The 22,876-nt window shown below is 40.8% G+C and overlaps 1 protein-coding gene across 1 annotated transcript in view; it reads right to left on the minus strand.

Annotated features, from left to right (window-relative positions):
• Positions 1-1,795: 1,795 nt before the first annotated feature.
• The window catches only part of CPN1 (carboxypeptidase N subunit 1), a 40,451-nt gene continuing 19,370 nt past the window's right edge, over positions 1,796-22,876 (minus strand). The window contains exons 6-12 of the mRNA XM_061163126.1: positions 18,669-18,824; positions 13,352-13,534; positions 12,045-12,156; positions 9,384-9,523; positions 8,048-8,147; positions 5,575-5,693; positions 1,796-2,032 (exon numbers count right to left, since the gene is read on the minus strand). Coding sequence (XP_061019109.1) covers positions 1,874-2,032; positions 5,575-5,693; positions 8,048-8,147; positions 9,384-9,523; positions 12,045-12,156; positions 13,352-13,534; positions 18,669-18,824 — 969 coding nt within the window. The 3' untranslated portion in view covers positions 1,796-1,873. The remainder of the gene's footprint in view (positions 2,033-5,574; positions 5,694-8,047; positions 8,148-9,383; positions 9,524-12,044; positions 12,157-13,351; positions 13,535-18,668; positions 18,825-22,876) is intronic.

The following is a 22,876-nucleotide window of genomic DNA, read 5'->3' on the forward strand; positions in this document are numbered from 1 at the left end:
GACCTATTTGTCTTCCCAACTAGGTCACGGCAGCCCTGAGATCATGCGCTGTATCTTCTTTCTCTTTGTATTTTCAGCATTTATTGAGAGCAAGGACTCAATAAATGTCCCCTGCATGAATGAATGAATAAATAAAAGTATACTGTTGGGCCAGGGAAAGCACTGTGACCGTGCTTTGCAAACATCAGCTTTGCTAAACGACTATGTATAAAGGACGCTGAAATCAAAGTAAGCAATATTGACAGTCTGGAAAACTCAGGTGCATATGGCAACCTCAGTCATAGTCTTACTGAATTGAAAAGAGCTCTCTCAAGTAGTTCCCTTTTTATAACAATAAGAAGGGAACCAAGGGATATGGGATTAAAATTGGGAAGAAAGAAAGTATCACCTGAGGAGAGAATTTCCTTTTTAAATGGGAAAAGATACATTTTCTTCTGTCTCCCATTTGACCACAGATTGAGAGATTGCTCAGGTAACAAAAATATATCATGTGTTCATCCTAATCCTGAATGGTCTCCTGCAGAAGGTGGATTGTCACAGAGAGAGCACCTCCTGTTTTCCGGTGGAGGTGAGAATACTTGCTGAGAGCAGCTAAACTGCTCAATGTTGGGAAAGGTCTGGGCTTGGGAGAGGCTGAGGAACCATTGGTGGAGGATGACAAGGTGGGGAGAGGTGGAGCAAGTGTGGGGGGAAATGGAGCCTGCCCTGTCTCACTGGGGCTGAGCCCTGAAATGGGTGATGATGGGTAAACTCCCCCTCTAAGCCCTGGGGACAGGGAACTCAGGAACCCCGAACATGCCCAGTGGGGGCTTATGAACTTGAGTGATGAAAGACTGCACATTCCTTCAAAACCTTCAGTGACGTCTATTTTGCTTCATAACACTTTTAGTACAAATGGTTCATTCTGGGGACCTCAGGGGGGTGGAGAGTACTGTGTATTCCTGAAACAGGGTCGGGACACAGTCATTCCACAGGGGCATCCTTATGACCCAGAAAATGTTTGAAAGATGCATATTGTTTAAAATGCTTGTGTATAAAAATAGGTAGCAGAAAAAAAAAAAAAAATAGGTAGCAGAAGGATTAGGTGTTTGTATGTGAAATCCTTTAGTTAATAAGAAACTATTGGCTCAGGCTTCCCTGATGGTCCAGTGGATAAGAATCTACCTGCCAATGCAGAGGACACAGGTTCCATCCTTGGTCTTGGAAGCCTGTGGGCCACAACCATTAAGCCTATGTGCCTAGAGCCTGTGCTCCATAACCAGAGAAGCCACGGCAATGAGAAGCCTGCACACAGCAATCAAGAGTAACCCCTGCTCACCACAACCAGAGAAAACTCCGCACAGCAACGAAGACCCAGCGCATCCAAAAATGAATAAATAAAAATTATTTTTTAAAAAGCAGTAATATTTTTTTTAAAAAGAAACTATTGGCTCTTGTTGAAATGGTCTTCTAGGATTTCAGAATGGTCTACCTGGTCTTGCTATGGGAACAACATCAACAATGGGTCATATCATCCTTTCAGCCATTTGTCCAGAAACCTTCATTGGGTACTTACTGTGTTGCAGGCTTTGTGCTAGACTCTAGAGGGAGAGTGATTAACCAGCCAGAACCAGTCTCTGGATACAGCATGGATTGGCACAGAGCCTTCTGGACCTAAACCATATTCCTGGAAATGGAAAATCTTAATGAACATTATTTGCATGTATGTATTACTGCATCAGAAGGTTTACCCCTGGAACAGATGGAAACCATTCTGAATTGTTCTGAATATGTTTATATTTAAATATGTCTCAGATAATAAAATAGAATGCTTCTTCTGGTGGGAGAGCAGGAACAAAGCCTTTCCAAAGCGTTGCCCCGAGCACTGCAGATTTCAGGCAGGGCCTCTCTGGGGTTGCTTCATCATCGTTTCTTTTTTCCTAGCTGCCCGGGGTTGCACTTTCTTTGGTAAGACTCTGCCTCTATGCCCTGAGTTGGGAATTCTCCTCTTAGGGGCTGCTTGAGGGGTGCTTCTCTTGAGTTGGAAATTAACCTGAAAAAAAAAAAGAAAGAAGAAGAAGAAGCTAGGAGAGCACAGAAATCAGTTTTCCATTCCCTAGAACTGAAATTGGGGGAAGACCAGTTTGGATCCTGCTTTACCTGAGGTCCTGAGGACAAGGAACCGAGGAGAATATTACGGCAACTACCCAGTGTGGGTGGTGTCATACAGGCTTGGCTCACATTTCCCCCAAAACGGTGCATCAGAACTGATAATACATAGGGTGTATCTGGATGAACTTAACATACATTCATTTTATATGTAATAGAAAAAAATATCTACACTCAAGGCATGATTTTTGCCAATACTGCTGTTCAAAACAAGAGTTAAGATTCATGGTGCCACAGTCATCACCTTTAAGCTGACTGTGTGAGTCACAGGTACTGTGCTCAGGCAAGCCAAAGAACGCCTCAGACCTTCAGAAACAGATTGTTAGTATGGATTCTTAAATTCTCAACGTCCTCGAGCACGAATGCACTATTTCCAGCAGTACACTGAAACCTTCCTTCTGGCCATGCACACAGAGGTGACAATGCTTCTGATTGACAAGTGTGGAATCTGTGGGCTGTGCAGAAGCCCTAGAGCTCTGGCCCAGGAAGGGAAAGGCGAGGGTGTGGCACAGTGTTCTAACCACACTCCCTGGAGGCATCCTTGGCTCTCAGGCCCTGGGAACAGACTGAGCTGCCGAAGCCAGCGGGGAGTTGGAAAACATGTGACAGACAGACCTCTTTATGGGGTTATTTCTTGCCCCTTTGGGAAAAAACCCACAGCCAGCTAGTTCTCCCAAAGCTGGAGAAATCAAAGCCAATTGTACCATATCAGTACTATTTCTTATATATAGTGTCAATCAAGGAAAGGAAAGTGGTGGGGGGGAAAGAGAGAGAGACAACAAAATGAGACGAGGACAGAGGAAATGAAAGGCGTGGGACATCTGGACGGCAGTGAGGGAAGTCACGGGGAAAACACTGGACTCTTGGAGACACTTTAAAGAGTTTTACTTGTAGCACAAAAACCCTCTAGTAAATGATCTTTTTTCTTTTCTTTCAATCAAGTAGGTCTCTGCTTTAGAATGGGAAAGCGACTCAACTGGGATCAATAAGTGGATTTTTAGTTGTGACACTATCTGAGAAATGTATCCAAAAGATAAATTTCCCCCCCTCGGAGTTATACGTGATACAATGATGGGTTATATCAATTCATTTAAAGGTTATATGAGAAAGGAAGTAAGATCTTTTGAAGCCTAATTTGTTACTCAAGAGGATTTGTCCTTGTTTGAATTTGCAATTGAATAAACTTACACATAGTGCAAGACTTCTGTAAGTAGCTGCCTAACAGTCATTTGATTTTAGGGTAGATGAGGAGCAGGGGGATAACAAGGAAAAAGGGAGAGGGTGCACCAATTGGGAAATTGGGAGCAGGTTAATAGGCTGCCAGGAAAGAGCTACTCTCTGCTTCCCGCATCTGCAAGTAGAAGTCATTTATATCCTGCAGGAGAAGGGAGTGGAGGGACTAGAACAGGGGAAAGGGGGAACTGTCTAGAAATTTCAAAGGAATTTTCAAAGTCTTTAAAGAGCTCTTTTCTGTGATTCCTGTGTTAAAAAAGAGGTTACGAACACAGGTGCTGAGCTCAGCACAAGGCCATGTAACAGACTGGCTGAGAAAGCTGCCCTGAAACCTCACAGAGGCTGGACTCCTGGCTCCCACTTACTCACCATGGGGTACTGGACAAGTTACTCCTGTTCTTTGAGCTTCAGCTTCCTCAGCCACAAATGGGTTTATATACAGGGTTGTTATGAAGGTTAAATGAGATGATTCTGGAAAGCTCTCAGGTAACGTTTGACACACAGTAGCTATTCAAAGAATAGTACCTATAACTATTTGAAAAGGCAAGATATTTGACTACATTGGGTTAACAGGGAAAGGGAGGAAGGGTCTGTTAAGTTCTCAGGATGTATAGAGAAGGAACAGGACAGAGTGAGGGGGCCCAAGGGACAACCTGACATGAGGGAAAGGTTCACAGATGCTCATTAACCAGGACAGCCTCATTACCTTTCCTTTGTTTGAGAAACCTGAGGATTAGTGTCCATGATCTTTGAGCTTCTCTGGCTCTGAGATCCCAGTCCCAAACGACCAAAGATAAAAAGGCCCAAGCTATAGATCAAAAAAGTTTTTCACTTCTCATCCTGTCTATAAAAGAAAGCCTTTTGGAGAGTTGAATATTGAAGAGCCCCGAGGTGAGTGGAAAGCAAGGTTGTCTGGGCACATGGGCACCAGAAGGGGGCAGAGTGCCATCTGGTGGTGGTCCTTACTGATGACCGAGAAGACTTGTAAGCCTGTGTATGCAAGGTCTCTGGGATTTACAAACTAACATTTGTTGAGCACCCCACTCCAGACTCTTGCCTGGAAAATCCCATGGACGGAGGAGCCTGGTAGGCTGCAGTCCATGGTGTTGCTAAGAGTCGGACATGACTGAGCTACTTCACTTTCACTTCACTTTCTACATGTAAGTCACTGTACTAAATGCTTTATGTGTACTTTCTCATTTCAACCTCTTGTGAAAGAGGCATTATTATCACCAGTTAACAGAGGAAGAAACTGAGGATGAGAGCAATCAGGTAATTTGTCCAAGGTCTGCAGACAAGTGAGCTGGATTTAGAATCTGGCAGTGTTTTAATCACAATGCTACGTTAAAGAGAAGGAAAAGGAAAAACCAAAAGAAATGGGGAAGGATGTAACACAATAATGATAGAAGAAAAATTAGCATATGGGAGCACTAACTTTGTTTTTTTAGGTGGTGAAAGAGGGAAGCTTGGCAAAGGTTCAGTTCAGTTCAGTTCAGTTCAGTCGTTCAGTCGTGTCCGACTCTTTGCGACCCCATGAATCGCAGCACTCCAGGCCTCCCTGTCCATCACAAACTCCCAGAGTTTACTCAAACTCATGCCCATTGAGTCGGCAATGCCATCCAGCCATCTCGTCCTCTGTCGTCCCCTTCTCCTCCTGCCCCCAATCCCTCCCAGCATCAGGGTCTTTTCCAATGAGTCAACTCTTCGCATGAGGTGGCCAAAGTACTGGAGTTTCAGCTTCAGCATCAGTCCTTCCAATGAACACCCAGGACTGATCTCCTTCAGGATGGACTGGTTGGATCTCCTTGGGACTCTCAAGAGTCTTCTCCAGCATCACAGTTCAAAAGCATCAGTTTTTCAGCACTCAGCTTTCTTCACAGTCCAACTCTCACATCCATACATGACCACTGGAAAAACCATAGCCTTGACCAGACGGACCTTTGTTGGCAAAGTAATGTCTCTGCTTTTTAATATGCTATCTAGGTTGGTCATAACTTTCCAAGGACTAAGCGTCTTTTAATTTCATGACTGCAATCACCATCTGCAGTGATTTTGGAGCCCCCAAAAATAAAGTCTGACACTGTTTCCACTGTCTCCCCATCTATTTCCCATGAGTTAGAACTATACAATTGATTATTTGTAACTCTGCCTACGTGATCTTTACAGTGCTCTGTAGAGGTCAGCCTAACTTACCAGCTTGGGTTCCGCAGGACCCACGGTCACACTCACGGTCTCTGGGTCGAACCCAGGTGCTGTGGCAGTGACAGTGTAGGTACCCGGAAGCAGCAGCCGGAAGTAATCGCCATGGGCACCTAAAAGTTACAAGGATATAACTCAGTCCGCTGATGAGAAATCTGCCCCAGATGAGGCTGTGATATGAAAAACAATCTGAGGGGTTTAGCTGACCACAAGCTTAATTTTTTTAAACAGCATGATGAAACTGGTAAAGATCTAAAACAATCATAGGCTGTCCTAACCTTGTAAGATCATGGGCCTCAGCTCCTGGGAAGTAGGATTTTCACTGTGCTCTGCACTGAGAGTACTATGTTTAATTTTAGATCCTGCATGCATTTTAAAACAAACTCATGTCCACTGAAGAGTCACTAGGAGAAAGGTTGAAAGATTCATGAATGTTTTTCCTGGTAAAGAGATGACATGAGACCTTTGTTTCAACGTCTGAAAAGTCACTGTGAAGAAACAATGTTTACATGAAGAAATAAGAATGAGGACAGAAGTAAAAATTCGACAAAATATGAGTTACCAAAAAAGGAATGGACTGCCTTTTGAAATTGTAAGCAGAGACTGAATGGAATGAGGGGCTCTAGAAAAGCTACACACTTGTGCAGTGCACAACCTGTATCAGTGGACATGATTCAAACAACCAGATGTCAGTGGTGTTGTAAAAGTGTAATTTTTTTTTAAATTGGAGAAGAATTGCTTTACAATGTTTTGGTTGTCTCTGCCATACATCAACATGAATCAATAATAATTATAAATGTATATATGATATATATATATCCCTTCCCACTTGAGCCTTCCTCTCTTGTATGTAATTTTGTATTGAGTGGGAGGGCTGGACTAAATGACCTAAATATCTGATTTTGAGAATCTTATTTCTAATATTTCTTCCATCACCATCAAAAGGGGAAAATAAAACTGAAAAGAAAACCTGTTTCTCAAGACAGGGATGTAGTATTTTTGCTAATGACTTTATATTTCTTTAGAATAAATTATGACTGTGCCTTTAAAATTCTTTTTATTGTAACAGCAATGAAGAACTGACATAATAAATGCAATTAAGAATGAGAGATAATAAATAATGAAGAAGTCTCTGCTACCTATAATGTCTATAATTTACTTTAAAATTCCTTAGTAAAAGCAGTGTGTTATAATGCATACACTGGATACTTTGTTATACCCTAGGGACTGTCATTTTCTTTAATTAGAGGTTCCAACTAGGAGTGGTTAGCTACCACTGTACCAGAAAGGCCTAATTCCAGATGCAGCTGTTACAATGGCTTCAGCTATCTTTATCTTTTAGCAACACTAGATGCTTTGCTAAGTAGCATAATGAACGTTAGCAATGAGCTCTTCCAGTAGTGAAATGAGTAACTTATCAATTTAGCATCCTGTGTGTTAGAAATGGGTTCTTATTGCTGAAATTCGTGGTGTTCAACATATGTTGATTGACTAGAATGAGACATTTCCCACCCTTGCATGAATAGGATATAAGAATCCAGCAAGCCCTGAAGCTCTTAGGCATGTCACAGCGTGGTTCCCTGAACAGTCCTGGGTCCAGTCACTGGACTGGAAGAATCTGGTGTCTGATGCTTGACTATGAGTCTACAGAATTCTGCCTTTAGAATGCTGTTGCCTCTGCCTTGAATGAACTGTTCATGGAAAAGGTGTCGGAAGCACCTTAAAGAATGTAAGTTATCTCCTTAAAATTGAGATTTCATCCAGTTTAAACAGACTGTCTGAGCTGTAAGATGCCTGCTTGGTAAAGCTAGCATGGTGAAATGTGGCTGAGCCATGCTGGTATCAAGGTTGGGGGAGGCAGGCAAATCTCACCTGCCCCTAGCCATTGGGAGCTACTGCTCTACATGAAAAACCAACCAAACAACCCGAACCCCAAAGATCAAACTGGGCTGGGGCAGTTTGCAACACCATTGTGCCTTGAGATAGTCTGTACCATTCTAGAAAGTTTCAAGTTGGTTCCAAGAAGACCTGCTCCCACCATCAATCTTGCCCTCAGGGAGCCTACTATGGGATTCATCTTACCAATTTTTTCCTAAACAGAGCTGTAGCAAAATGCCTGGCTTAGGGTCAAGACTAAACATCAGTTTTATAGTCCTTTTCTTTTCCATCCCATTTCATATCAGTATGAGAGCTATTAATAACCTCAATCCCAGAAAACACTCCTAACAAAGTAGGAGGCAGTGACTCCTGAATGCTGAGAGAGATGTTCACATTTGCATCTTCCTGGCCCTTGACTCTTAATTCCTGTCCTCAATCCTGTTATCCTTCCTTCCTCCAATCCCTCCACCTCCAGTGTCCTTGACGTCCCTGCTGGTCTCACTGGCTTACAAATTGGCTTCCTGACTATGCTGAAGACAGTGAAGCAGTAAAGGCTCCCTTCTCACCTCACAAAGCAGTGGCCACCTACCCGAAGTGACATCATGATTAATCCCACCGACAGAAATGACAGCATCCGCAAGATTATTATAATTCTCATCCCTCACCATTCCCTTGATGCCCTGGTGGACCTGTAGGAAAGTTTATAGTGTAGAGTTATGCTCACAAAACACTTGTGCCCTGTTTGAGAGTCCTCAAAGCCCTTCCCCATGTGCCACTGCACTTGATATTCACAAAGATTATGGTAACAGACTCTTGATTGGTCTTTCTGTTCTCACCACAATCCCCAGTAATCTCAAAACAGCAGTCAGAGTGATCCTGTTAAAATCTAAGTCAAATTGTATCACTAATCTCCTTTCTATCTCTATGAATTTGACTACTCTTCATACCTCATATAAATAAAATTGCTGTTTTTTTTGTAACTGGCTTATTTCACCTAGCATAATGTCCTCCAGATTCATCCACATTGTAGCACATGGCAGAATTTCCTTCTCTCTTAAGGTTGTACGTCCACTGTGTGTCTATACCACATTTTGTTTGTCCCTTCATCCATCACTGAACACTTGGGTTGTTCTCACCTTTGGCTACTGTGAACAATGCTGCTCTGAAAACAGGTGTACAAATAACTCTTTGAGATCCTGCTTTTAGTTCTTCTGGATATATACCCTGAATTGGTTTTGCAGGATCATATGGCGGCTCTATTTTAAAATTTTTTTCAGGAACCACCACGTTGTTTTTTCATAGTGGCTACACCATTTTACATTCCCACCAACACTGCACCAGTGTTCTGATTTCTTCACAACACTTGCTATTTTCCATCATTGTTTTTAAATTCGTCTTTTTATAGCAGCCATCCTAATGAGTGTGAGGTGGTACTTCATTGTGGCTTTGATTTACATTTCTCCAGTGATTCTGAGCATCTTTTCATCTGCTTACTATTGGCCTTGCATTTGCTACTATGACTTCATCAGGGAGCCCCCTTTCCCCTAGATATCTGAACCGTTTACTCCCTTACCTCCTGTAAGTTTGTTTAAATGTTACTTTCTCTGTAAGGCCTTCTTCATAGCATTTTACATTTAACATGTTACAAATTATTTTATTTATTGTCTGTCTCTCCTTACTGGAATATGAGCTGCATACATGCAGAGATATACGTTTGTTTACTCTTAATCCTCAGCACAGAGTACAGTCTCTGACAGATAGCTGTGCTCAACAAAGTGGAATGAATTAATTTCACTGGTAGAAAAGCTGAGATCTATTGTATTGAGTCAGAGCAAAAGTGAGACCTGAGTCATACAAAATACCTTGCCTACCATCAGAAAACACTTCCCTTCCTATGACCAGGAAACTTAAAATACGGAATTTACCTGTTCCAAGAATTGGATTAGGGCTTCCCTATTACCCAGCCACTCGCGTTGTAATTCCCCTTGCAGCGGAAACTTGTCACAACTAAGTTCCAGCGTGATCTCGAAACAGTTGGTATGGAGATAATTAAAGTCTTGCATTCCTAGGGGGAAGAGAGCAGTGGCAGAGCTGTATAATCAGGTTCCCACTCAGCATTCAATTTCCCCACACTCTCTTTCCCATCACCTGCTGTTCTAACTCTTTATATCTTTTTCTCCTCCATAAACCCTTTCCCCAGTTTTCAAATTCACATGCCTATCTATCTTTCCAGTTTTCTCCCTTCATGAATGCCCACTGTGTGGTCTCCATTCTTTACTTCTTCCATTTCAAGACTTAAATTTACTTCTTCTCCCTCTTATCACACCAAGGTCTGCTTATTACTCATGTCTTCATATCAGACAATTACTGCTCTCAGGGGGATAGATTCTTCTCTTGGACTGTGATATTCTTCAGATCTGGGAGGTCAGAGATGAGATGGCTATCTTGCCTTCACACCCTTTCTCCTACCTGAGAACACAGCACCAACTTGAAAATAGTTACCCTAGAAAAACAGACTCCAGAGAAAGCAGAAGGCAGTTATAATTTTTCTTCATCAAATGCTTGCCTGTTTCCATCCTGCATATTATTCAACTGAATCAATCATTTTTTAATATATTTCTGATTATTAGAGTGGTATTTATATCACAAACTTATTGGGATTAAAAATTATTCATCTAATCAACTTTTTACTGCTCTCTAAGCTGATGAGTGCAAACAGCTTTTATTAAAAAGAATTGGGAAAGCTGGAGAACAACTCTAGCCTGTTACATTGATTCTCTCCCTGAATCAGAATTACCTAGAAGGCTGTGACTTCCAGCCAAATACAAATTGCTAGGCCTCAGCGCCAGAGTTTTTGACTCAGTATGTATCCAGTACTTGTTTTTTTTTTTTTTTAAACAAGTTCCCAGGTGATGCTGATGATGCTGGTCTAGAAACCTCACTATCATTTTGATATAAACTTCATGATCTTGGAATTACACCCATTTAATTTGGGGTAATGACTAAATGATTGATTTAGTGGAGGCATGGGTTATGCTATCCCAGAAATGGGAAGGGAAAGGGAGGAACAAGTATTTGAAAAGTATACTTTATATTTTAAATTTGGGAGGGGGTACTTATTGCTTTGGGGCTTCCCAGGTGGCGCTAGTGGTTAAGAACCCACCTGCCAATGCAGGAGACTTAAGAGACGTGGGTTTAATACCTGGGTAGGGAAGATTCCCCTGGAGAAGGAAATGACAACCCATTCCAGTATTCTTGCCTGGAGAATCCCATGGACAGAGGAGCCTGGTGGGCTACAGTTCCTGGGGTTGCAGAGAGTTGGACACTACTGAATCGACTCAGCACGCAAGCACTTATTGCTTTGACCCTGATTCTGGGAAAGACTGAATGCAAAAGGAGAAGAGGGCTGCAGGGTTGAGATAGTTAAACAGAATCACCAACACAATGGACATGAATTTGAACAAACTCCAAGAGATGGTGGAAGACAGAGGAGCCTGGCATGCTGTAGTCCATGGAGTCTCAAAGAGTTGGACATAACTTAGTGACTGAACAACAACTTACTGCTTTCCTAAAGTAAACCAAAGTAAAGTTCAATCTTCTTGCTTTGGGTTCATGTGAGTTTTTGGCCACAAGAAGTCTGTCATCTTCCTAGTACATGATGACTTCCTAACCTTCCTCCTTCCCAGTCCCCATAGGACAACACATCAGCTCAGCCCTCACCAGTGAGTTTCTACTACCTGGGCTCTGACAGGTCAGGTGTGAGAGGATGGGGGAAGAGAGCTGCTCCAACATGATTCCTAAGAGAACCTGGCTTCCTACTTCAGCTCTTACCTATCCTTAGGTTCTTTATGTACTGAAGGTTTGTAAACAGAGGTTACATCTTGACCCTCAGTGATGGGAAAAGCCCAAAGAATAGAGAGAAGAGTCTCTTCCTAAGGTGTCTGCTATGTTATCAGTGGCCAATGTCCATGGCAAATCCCTGTTGATGGGAGATGGGCAGGCAGGGTAGAAAGAGCACATATCAGAGGAATTGTCTGTCCAGCCTGGCATCTCTCCTCATCTTTGCTATGTGAGGCATATCTCATGCCACTTTAGAAAAAGCTTCATATTTATAAAGCGGGCATTTCCACATGCTCTATGTGCATTATTTTATTTAATACTTACATAAAAATCATAATGCAAGTAGTGTTATTCTTAAAGTACAAACAAGGAAACTGAAGCACAGAGAAGTTAGGTAATTAGCCTGAAGCCACATAATTAGTGAATGGGCAAGCTGGGTTTCAACCCAATGTAACTTTAGAGACCACACTCTTAACCACTTGACTACATTCCTATGATTTAATCCACTACATGAACCATCAGTTCTAGAGGACCATACAGTGTTCCAACCTCCATTTTAAAGAATTACAAGATGATGTTAAATGTCAACTTAAGGCTTCTCATTTTTCAGATCCTCTACTTGAACGCAAAATAGCATTCCTGTCATATCTCTGACAGGATGCAAAAATCAATTGACAATTTAAAAGGAAAAATGAGTCCCAGTCTACTTCAGCTTACAGCACGCTTGTGCCCAGCATTCTTCTTACCCTTGCTGAGGGAATACCAGGAAGCCCCATTGGTGATGCCGTCTGGGAAGTAATCCCCACAGTTCCAACCTTGGTGCATCCATCCATGTGCATAGGAGTAGACCTTCGCCAGCTACAGGTAAAGCGGGTGAAAAATGACCTTGAGTGTCCCCAACTCATATGCAATGCTCATACTCAGAAGCAGGGTGAGGCCAAAAACCCCACTAGGTAGAAACAATTGATTATTTCCTTTTGTGAAAGAAAATACCAGGAGAAATGCAGAGATAGTATATGTGTGTGTGTGGAATGGACTAGAGTTAGGAGATCTGTCTCCTGCTGTTCCCACAATATTGGGCCTAAATTTCTTCAAGTGCAAAATGAGGGGTGTCATTCAATCATGTACAAGCTCTCTTCCAAGTGTACCTTAGTTTCCACCTGAGTTTTGCAAGAGAGAATCAAGAAACAAGTAAGACAGGTCTTCATCACAAAAGGAATTATATATTGGGAGTGAGAGATGTATGTTAAAGGGACAGGGATAGATTCAAAATCTCTATCATTTTCTTTCATTACTATTTTATAACAATGGACAAAATGAGATTACTAGAGAAGAAAATACAATAATATATTTGCTTTGCAAAGTGACAACTGGTGTTATTCTCTATGTAATTAATTAACTGTTGAATTAATGTTATCATTATAGGGGAATTCCCTGGAGTCCAGTGGTTAGGACTTGGTACTTTCAATGTGGGAACCCAGATTCAATCCTCAGCCAGGGAACTAAGATCCCACAAGTCATAAGACTCAGTCAGAAAAAACAACCTGAAATACTAAATAATGTTATTATTTTATTAATTATATATTATTAAGAATATTAACTATAAAATAACTAATCTGTTAATTTTATTCTATCACTGTTTTGAACTATAATATAAGCCTTTTTCCTATGCATGGTATATTTTACATTTATACAGCCATATTACTATAAAACTGTAAATTAGAGCCTCTGAAATTCACATTTAATGCTCTAGCTTACCACCAGCACTATCAGGCTGTCAGTATATTTCTTCCTTTTCACCAACAAGTATTTTTTTACATTGTGGTAACTGTACTATAAAGCTTTCCTATTTATCTACTTTTTCATAAATGTATGGTTTATCACTCAAAACAAAATGTAATATACTAGATCACAAGCTCCTAATGAGCAGGAGGTATTTTCAATCATTTTCTGTCAACTCATTCCTAATAGGGTCCTGTGTTAACTGATTTGACCTCTGTCACTCTCCTGAGCCCCACTTTCCTCTGCCTGGACAGATGGCCATTCTGCATACCTTCTGGAAAAGCTTGTCATCAGGCGTGGGGGTATTGGCAGTGCGGCGGGAACCTCGGACCCGGTGCTCAAGGGACTTGTCATATGGGTAATTGGCCACCACTGCCCCTCCGTGGAGATTGGCTGAGAGGACAAAGTTGAAGGAGCGGATCCACTGTATCACAGCCTGGGTCTCGGGTTCCACCTGAGGAGAGATGAGAGCTTGGTGGTGAAGCTATAACTAAAGCCAGATGGCTGTTCACGTGAGTTTGTCAGGAAGTGGCCGAAAAGGATGGGATGTCTGACAGGAAGTGGCCTGAGAGGATGGCATGGCTGAAAAAAGCAAAGAGAGTTCTACCAGATACAAGAAGTGCAGACAGAAAAATTTTGATCTTTTGCTTGACAGTGTAACAAATTAGGTGAAAAGAACACTTTCAAAATGAAATCTAATGTGGAATCCTACTATTCAAAATAGCTAAAAAGAGGTCATGTAGGGCAGTGAAACTATTGTGCACGATGCAAAATGGTAGATAAATGTCATGACACATTTGTGAAAACCCACAGAATATACAACATGAAGAGTGAACCCTAATAGAAACTATGGATTTTGGGGTAATGATGACAAGTCAATGTAGGTTCATCATTGCAATAAATGTACCACTCGGGTGGGAGATGTTGATAATGGGAAGCAGGGAATATGTGGAAACATTCTATACTTTCCATTCAATTTTGCTGTGAACCTAAAATTCCTTAAAAAAATAAAGTCTCAAATAAAAAAGGGAGAGAAAGGGAGAAAAAGAGCAATTTGAAGAGGAGTAGCACAGGGTTTCTGAGCTCAGAATTCCAGTTTGGCCTCTCTTGTGTAATAAAGAAAGGGTTCTTCAACTTACCCACTTTTCCAGTAGCTTCTGGAGCTGCAGAAATTTGGAGTTTAATAAATATATCTGAAAATTACTGGTTTACAACAATGATTTTCAACCTCTTCCTTCTCCCACACATCTGCTGTAATGCTGACATGTAGAATGTTCTCCTGTCAGTTCAGTTCAGCTCAGTCGCTCAGTCGTGTCTGACTCTTTATGATCCCATGTACTGCAGCACGCCAGGCCACCCTGTTCATCACCAACTCCCAGAGTTTACTCAAACTCACGCCCATTGAGTCGGCAATGCCATCCAACCATCTCATCCTCTGTTGTCCCCTTCTCCCACTCTCAATCTTTTCCAGCATCAGGGTCTTATCAAATGAGTCAGCTCTTCGCATGAGGTGGCCAAAGTATTGGAGTTTCAGCTTCAATATGAGTCTTACCAATGAACACTCAGGACTGATCTCCTTTAGGATGGACTGGTTAGATCTCCTTGCAGTTCAAGAGACTCTCAAGAGTCTTCTCCAGCACCATAGTTTGAAAGTATCAATTCTTTGGTGCTCAGTTTTCTTTATAGTCCAACTCTTACATCCATACATGACTACTGGAAAAACCATAGTTTTGACTAGATGGACCTTTGTTGGCAAAGTAATGTCTCTGCTTTTTAATATGCTGTCTAGGTTGGTCATAACTTTTCTTTCAAGGAGTAAGCATCTTTTAATTTCACGGCTGCACTCACCGTCTGCAGTGATTTTGGATTCCCCAAAAATAAAGTCTGCCACTGTTTCCACTGTTTCTCCATCTATTCACCATGAAGTGATGGCACTGGATGTCATGATCTTTGTTTTCTGAATGTTGAGCTTTAAGCCAACTTTTCACTCTCCTCTTTCACTTTCATCAAGAGGCTCTTTACTTCTTCACTTTCTGCCATAAGGGTGGTGTCATCTGCATATCTGAGATTATTGATATTTTCCCCAGCAATCTTGATTCCAGCTTGTGCTTCATCCAGTCCAGAGTTTCTCGTGATGTACTCCACATATAAGTTAAATAAGCAGGGTGACAATATCAGCCTTGATGTATTCCTTTTCCTATTTGGAATCAGTCTGTTGTTCCAAGTCCAGTTCTAACTGTTGCATCCTGACCTGCATACAGATTTCTCAAGAGGCAGGTCAGGTGGTCTGGTATTCCCATCTCTTTCAGAATTTTCCACAGTTTATTGTGATCCACACAGTCAAAGGCTTTGGCATAATCAAAAAAGCAGAAATATATTTTTTTCTGGAACTCTCTTGCTTTCTTGATGATCCAGCAAATGTTGGCAATTTGCTCTCTGGTTCCTCTGCCTTTTCTAAAACCAGCTTGAACATCTGAAAGTTCATGTGTTGTTGAAGCCTGGCTTGGAGAATTTTGAGCATTACTCTACTAGCATGTGAGATGAGTGCAATTGTGCAATAGTTTGGGTATTCTTTGGCATTGCCTTTCTTTGGGATTGGAATGAAAACTGACCTTTCCCGGTCCTGTGGCAACTGCTGAGTTTTCTAAATTTGCTGGCATATTGAGTGTAGCACTTTCACAGCATTATCTTTTAGCATTTGAAATAGCTCAACTGGAATTCCATCACCTCCACTAGCTTTGTTCATAGTGATGCTTCTTAAGGCCCACTTGACTTCGAATTCCAGGATGTCCGGCTCTAGGTGAGTGATCACACCATTGTGATTATCTGGGTCGTGAAGATCTTTTTTGTACAGTTCTTCTGTGTATTCTTGCCACCTCTGCTTCTGTTAGATCCGTACCATTTCTGTCCTTTATTGAGCCCATCTTTGCATGAAATGTTCCCTTGGTATCTCTAATTATCTTGAAGAGATCTCTAGTCTTTCCCGTTCTATTGTTTTCCTCTATTTCTTTGCATTGATCACTGAGGAAGGCTTTATCTCTCCTTGTTATTCTTTGAAACTCTGCATTCAAATGGGTATATCTTTCCTTTTCTCTTTTCCCTTTAGCTTCTCTTCTTTTCACAGCTATTTGTAAGGCCTCCTTAGACAGCCATTTTGCTTTTTTGCATTTCTTTTCCATGGGGATGGTCTTGATTGCTGTCTTCCTGTACAGTGTCACGAACCTCCGTTTGTAGTTCATCGGGCACTCTGTCTATCAGATCTAGTCCCTTAAATCTATTTCTCAGCTCCACTGTATAATCATTAGGGATTTGATTTAGGTCATATCTGAATGGTCTAGTGGTTTTCCCTACTTTGTTCAATTTAAGTCTGAATTTGGCAATAAGGAGTTCATGATCTGAGCCATAGTCAGCTCCCAAGTCTTGTTTTTGCTGACTGTATAGAGCTTCTCCATCTTTGGCTGCAAAGAATATAATCAATCTGATTTTGGTGTTGACCATTTGGTGATGTCCATGTGTAGAGTCTTCTCTTGTGTTGCTGGAAGAGGGTGTTTGCTATGACCAGTGCGTTCTCTTGGCAAAACTCTATTAGCCTTTGCCCTGCTTCATTCTGTACTCCAGGACCAAATTTGCCTGTTACTCCAGGTATTTCTTGACTTCCCACTTTTGCATTCCAATCCCCTATAAGGAAAAGGACATCTTTTTTGGGTGTTAATTCTAGAAGGTCTTGTAAGTCTTCATAGAACTGTTCAACTTCAGCTTCTTCAGCATTACTGGTCGGGGCATAGAGTTGGATTACCATGATATTGAATGGTTTGCCTTGGAAATGAACAGAGATCATTCTGTAATTTTTGAGACTGCATCCAAGTACTACATTTTGAACTCTCTTGTTGACTATGCTGGATACTCCATTTCTTCTAAGGGTTTCTTGCTCACAGTAGTAGATATAATGGTCATCTGAGTTAAAGTAACCCATTCCAGTCCACTTTAGTTCACTGATTGTGGTCATATCCAAATTCCATGAATTAGATATACTGTAATATGGGCCAGTCTTGTCTAGTTAATGGGAGTCCATGCTTTCTACTACAAATTATATTGCTAGCAAATGACAGTATTCTAAAGAAAGCATTGAATCTATTGGACTTGTAGTGTAAGTAAATGATTTATAGTCTTCACAGTTTTTCCTCCCCTCCAGATGGATGTGCTTAGAAGTTATGTGGTGTTAATGACTCCTCCTGGATCAAGGGTCTTTTGTGAAGGTTCTGGTTTTTTCTATTCCCAAGGAGACCAAATGAATAATATTGAGCCCCACTCAATCAGAGTGAATATAATCCCAGAGGAACCAGTACAACTCTGACCAGGGCTCAGATGCTTTAAAGCAGTCCTTTTTCCATGTCCTAAGCCTCCATCCATCAGAAGGAGGCCAACCTTTCATGTTCCTGGCACTTTAGGCTGTCCCATCAAGAGTGAGAGACTTCTCATTGTTTTTTTCCTTCTGAGCTGCAGACAGAGGAGCCAATGGAGTTTAATTATTACTGGCTCAGTTACCTTACTTCACGTAGACAAGTTTAATAAATCAGAGCATCCTTCTGACTGAATATGACAAGTACAAAGTTATTTTTGATTTATTATTTACTTGAGCCAAGAGCATAGCTGCTATCCAAAGTCTAAACATGTCAGCATGACTTTTGCTTCAGTTGCAATGGGAAAAAATTGGTAATATTCATCTAGGAATTCCCAATATAAAGCCTTATATCTGCTTTACTTTTCTCTCCCCAGTCTCTATGCTCAGATATTCACAAGGAGAATGGTTAGTACTAAGCCATACAGTGTAAGAAACAGGGTGGTGGTGATACTCCGAGGATGACAACAGTCATTCCCAAGAAGAGGCCAACCATTAGGATGAAACCATTTCTAATATGAAGAGGTAAGAGACCTGGGAGTATCAAATGTGATCTTTGATTGAAAAAAGGAAATGAGAGTATGGTAAAGTAGTCAATGGGAGACAGAAAGAAAAGAAGAAAAGCTTCTTTCCAAGGGTGAGAATCCCTGAACCTCTTTTCTATTGCTAATTGTTGATAAGCACACAGTTCATCACATGCAAGAGAGATTTCTCTCTAGAATCCTACAGTTCTCCATTGACAGGATAGTGCAGTAGAAAGAATGTTGGATGAGGGGTCAGAAGACTAGGTTTTAGTCTTGAATCTATCAGTTGCTATCTGTGTGAGTTTAAGTTAATTTTTTCTCTAAGTGATATCTATAAAATGGGGATGGATAACACTGCTTGATGCATTTACCACAGTTTTATGATGAGAAAGAGTTCTTTAAGATTGTAAAGTGCTGTGCAACAGTATGATACCAGCTTTACCTCCTTCACCACTAACATCAAACATCTTGTGCTCAGTGAAGGGCTCTATGCTCAGGGAGGCAAGAAATACAAACAGGCATACGATATGGTCAGCACTGCTCTGGATAGATTAGCACAGAACTGGGTTGTTGCTTCATTCTTGTTTGTTTAGTTGATGTGTAGATCGAGAAAGAAATCCCAGATGCTGATTTACCTGCTTCTGCATGCAAATTTCATCTCATACCTGACTTTTCCAGTTGTCTGGAAGGGGCAAGTGGTGGTTGGGGCCTCCGTTCTTCTCATTGTAGTAGATGTAGGTATTGAGATCGGGGAAATTGCGGTTCAGGTCCACTCCATTTGCATTGTTCCTGCCAACCAAATACCCAGAGATGTCCCGTTCCTAGTAGGAAAAGGAAGAAATGAAAGATGAAGGTTTAGGTTTCACACTGAATGCTCTATTGGAAGAACACTGTATAGTTTTTTTTTTTTTTATTCATTAGCTTGATCTATGAAATAATGTAACATTTTATTCTTTAATTTATCCAAAGTCCCAGTGGCATGATTCAAGTTTCCTTGTTGACCATGTGCTGGAGGTAGAGATCCCAGGAGAAGCTTGAACAAAAGAAGGGTGTTTCAGGATGAAGGGAACCCATATTTTTTTAAAAATGTTCATGTCTATTTAATCAGAATGATAAAGGTATATGTGATAAGAAAATATAATTTTTCAATTGCATATGTATTTTTTCAGATTATTTTCCATTATAGCTTTTTACAAGATATTGACCATAACTACCTGTTCTATTCAGTAAATCCTCATTGCTTATCTATTTTATGTATTATGTTTGTATCTGTTAATCCCATACTCCTAATTTATCCTTCCACCCTCTCCTTCCCGTTTGGTAACTATACGTTTATTTTCTCTGAGTCTGTTTCTATTTTGTACACAGAGTCACTTGTATTATTTTTTAGATTCCACATATCTAATAATATAATAATTGACATAACTTATCACTTGTAATATTTGTCCTTCTCTGACTTACTTCACTTAATATGGTAATTTCTAGGCCAACCCATGTTGTTGCAAATGACAGTACTTCATTCTTTTTATGGCTGAGTAGTATTCCATTGGATATTTATACCACATCTTCTTAAACTAATCATCTGTTGATGGGCACTTTGGCTGTTTCTATGTCTTGGCTATTGTAAATACTGCTGCTATGAAGACTGGGGAGCATGTATCTTTTCAAATTAGAGCTTTCATCTTTTCCAGATATATGCCCAGGAGTGGGACTGCTAGATCATAAAGTAGCTCTGTTTTTAGGTTTTTAAGGAACCTCTATACTCTTTTCCCTAGTGGCTGCACCAATTTACATTCTCATAAATCGTGTAGGAGGTTGGGAACTCCTATTTTTTATTTCTGTATCTATTTTTTGGCTGTGCTAGGTCTTTGTTGCTGTGAGGGCTTTTCTCTAGTTGCAGAGGCCAGGGGCTACCCTGTGTTGCAGGGTGCTGGCTTCTCGTCGCGGGGGCTTCTGTTGTTGAGGAGCACGGGCTCTAGGGCACACAGGTTTCGGTAGCAGCAGCACGTAGGCTCAGCAGTTGTGGACCCAGGCTCTAGAACACAGGCTCAACAGCTGTGGCACACAGGCTCAGTTGCTCTGCAGCATGTGGGATCTTCCTGGACCAGGGATCAAACCAATGTCTTCCGGGACCTGTGTCTCCTGCATTGACAGGTAGATTCTTTACCAATGAGCCACCAGGGAAGCACCTCTTATTTTTCAAAAAGTTTTATGAGATATAGCTTATATGCCACAACATTCACCCATTTTAAGTGTATAACTTGATGAATTTTAGTATGCTTACAGAATTGTGCAACCATTACCACAATTTTGGAATATTTCTATCAACCTGAAAAGAAACCTCATGCCCATTTACAACGACTATTTTGTTTTACTCCAGTTGTAGTAATCACTTTCAATATCGATGGATTTGCCTTTTCCAGACATTTCAATAAGTGGGATCATATATTATATGATTGGCTTTTTTCACTGGGAAAAGTGTTTTTGAGGTTCTTCCATTTCATAGCATTATCAGTACTTCATTCTCTTTTATTTCTGAATAATTCCATTATATGGATTTATCACATTTTGTTTATCTATTCACCAGTTAATAGACTATATTTGTTTCCTGGGTCTGCTGTAACAAATGACCACAAACTAGGTGGGTTATAAAATGAGAAATGTATTCTTTCACAGTTCTAGAGGTTAGATGTCTGAAATCAAGATGTTAGTAGGGTTAGGCTCTCTAAAGTCTTTAAAAGAAGATACTTCTTTGTCTCTTCTAGCTTCTGGTGGTTGCTAGCAGTCCTTGGCATTCCTTGGTTTGTAGATACTTCAGTCCAATTTCCACTTCCATCTTCATATGGCCTTCTCCCCCGTATATCTGTGTCTCTGAGTGCAAATTGCTTTCTTCTTTTAAGGACCCCAGTTATATTTGACTGAGGTCCCCTAATCCAGTATGATTTCACTTTAGCTTGATGACAAATGCAAAGACCCTATCTCCAAATAAGGTCATGCTCAAAGGTGCCAGGTAGACATGACTTGGTGGGGGTGGGGGGGATACTATTAAACCCAGTACATGGGCATTTGGTTTGTTTCCACTTTTTGGCTATTGTGGATAACGCTTCCATGAACATTTATGTACAAGTCTGAGCATGGACATATGTTTTCATTTCTAATACCTAGTAGTAGAATTTCTGGATCATAAAGTAAATTCATTTGTAACTTTTTCAGAAATTGCTAAACTGTCTTCCAAAGTGGAAATTATCCTCTCCCTTTATGTATTTATTTTACTTAGGATCCTTGATAATCTTTCTTCTGAGCAATATCAGCTTCCTGGACCCCTTAATCTCTCTGCTCACACTTCACATTTCATCACTTATTTGGTCATGTATTCATTCTCTCAGTCATCCATTTAATCAATCCACATCTATTTAAGTTTATCTCTATTAAAGCCCTCTGCAACACTCTAGGGAAAGAGACATTGTGACATTACACTAGCCTTCCAGGAATTCATGGTATATATGGAGAAATATATATTAATATAAACAATAAAATATATAAAGTGGTAGAACAGAGATAAGTTCACAGTCTTTTTCAAAACTGAAATTCTATTTGATGTTCTGTTTGGCACTGGAGAAGGGGAATAATGTCCACTGGAGCCCTTTGGGACTGAGAGGGGAGAGCCTAAATTGGTGGCCATTCCTGGAAATAGGGTAAATGAATGAGGAGGCTGAAAACTCACAAATGTACTACTACTCATGATTCCTCTAAGAACTCTTTATTGTTCTCAGATGTATCTATTCTTCATGACATCATGCTCATATTTTACTCTTAGGTCTCACTGAAAACATTTTTTTGACATTCTCTTAAGTTTTCTACAGCAATGCTGTTTCAGTGGAAAACATTTATATGATTTTTCTATGTGGAGTTTGATTTTTCACTTCTATGAGATCTATGAAATACTGATTTTTATTATGCTTCCAGACGTTTCCATTGCTTTCTCATTCATATCAATGTAACTCATAACTGTTCATGTTAATAGTTATGCTAACTTACCTATCAGTTGACTTACTACTCACACATGTCATTGGTTAGGCTGACAGTCAAGACTTCCCTTAACAGAAAGTTCCCACTCGCAGGGTTCGCTTATTAGCTTCCTATTACTACTATAAAAATTACCACAACCCTAGGGCTTAAACTTGCACAAACTTATGATCTTATAGTTTTGGAGGTCAGCAGACTGAAACGGGTCTCATAAGACCAAAATCAAGATATTAGCAGGGTTGTGTTCTTTCTGAAGTCTCTAACCCCTTAGAACACCTTCAAATCTCTCTTGGACTGTGACCTCCTGCCTCTCTCTTCCACATTTAAAGAACCTGCACAATTGGTGACACTGGGCCCATTCAAATAATCCAGGATATTTTAAGGTCAGATGATTAACAACCTTTATTCCCTTTGCCATGTAATATAACACATTCACAGGTTCCAGGGATTAGGGCTTGAACATCTTTGAGAGGTAAAGCCACATTATTCTACATTCCCTACAGGTGGCTTTAAATTTAGGTGGCCAGGCAGGTCTTCCCTATATAGTAATGCAGATAGGCTGGCAGTTAGCTCTGGGAGTTGGAGAACATGATGGGTTCTCTTTTGGGGTCAGGTTCAAGATCTGCTCCCTTTGAACAGGTACACAGTAGGTGAGCAGAGGTGACTAGCTCCTCAGAGATAGATAGCTCTAGGATCTAGTGGGCTGGCAGGGGCTTTACCAACTCCCCCACCCCAGCCCCACCCCATCACACAAAAGATGTGGGCAGGTCTCATGTGCTTCTCCTTGTCTTCCTACTGTTGTACAAGAAAGGGCTACTGGGAGGAAAGCAGCCAGGCTGGGTTCTCC

The sequence above is a fragment of the Dama dama genome, chromosome 15 (assembly GCF_033118175.1).
Source record: "Dama dama isolate Ldn47 chromosome 15, ASM3311817v1, whole genome shotgun sequence".
Lineage (NCBI taxonomy): Eukaryota > Metazoa > Chordata > Mammalia > Artiodactyla > Cervidae > Dama > Dama dama.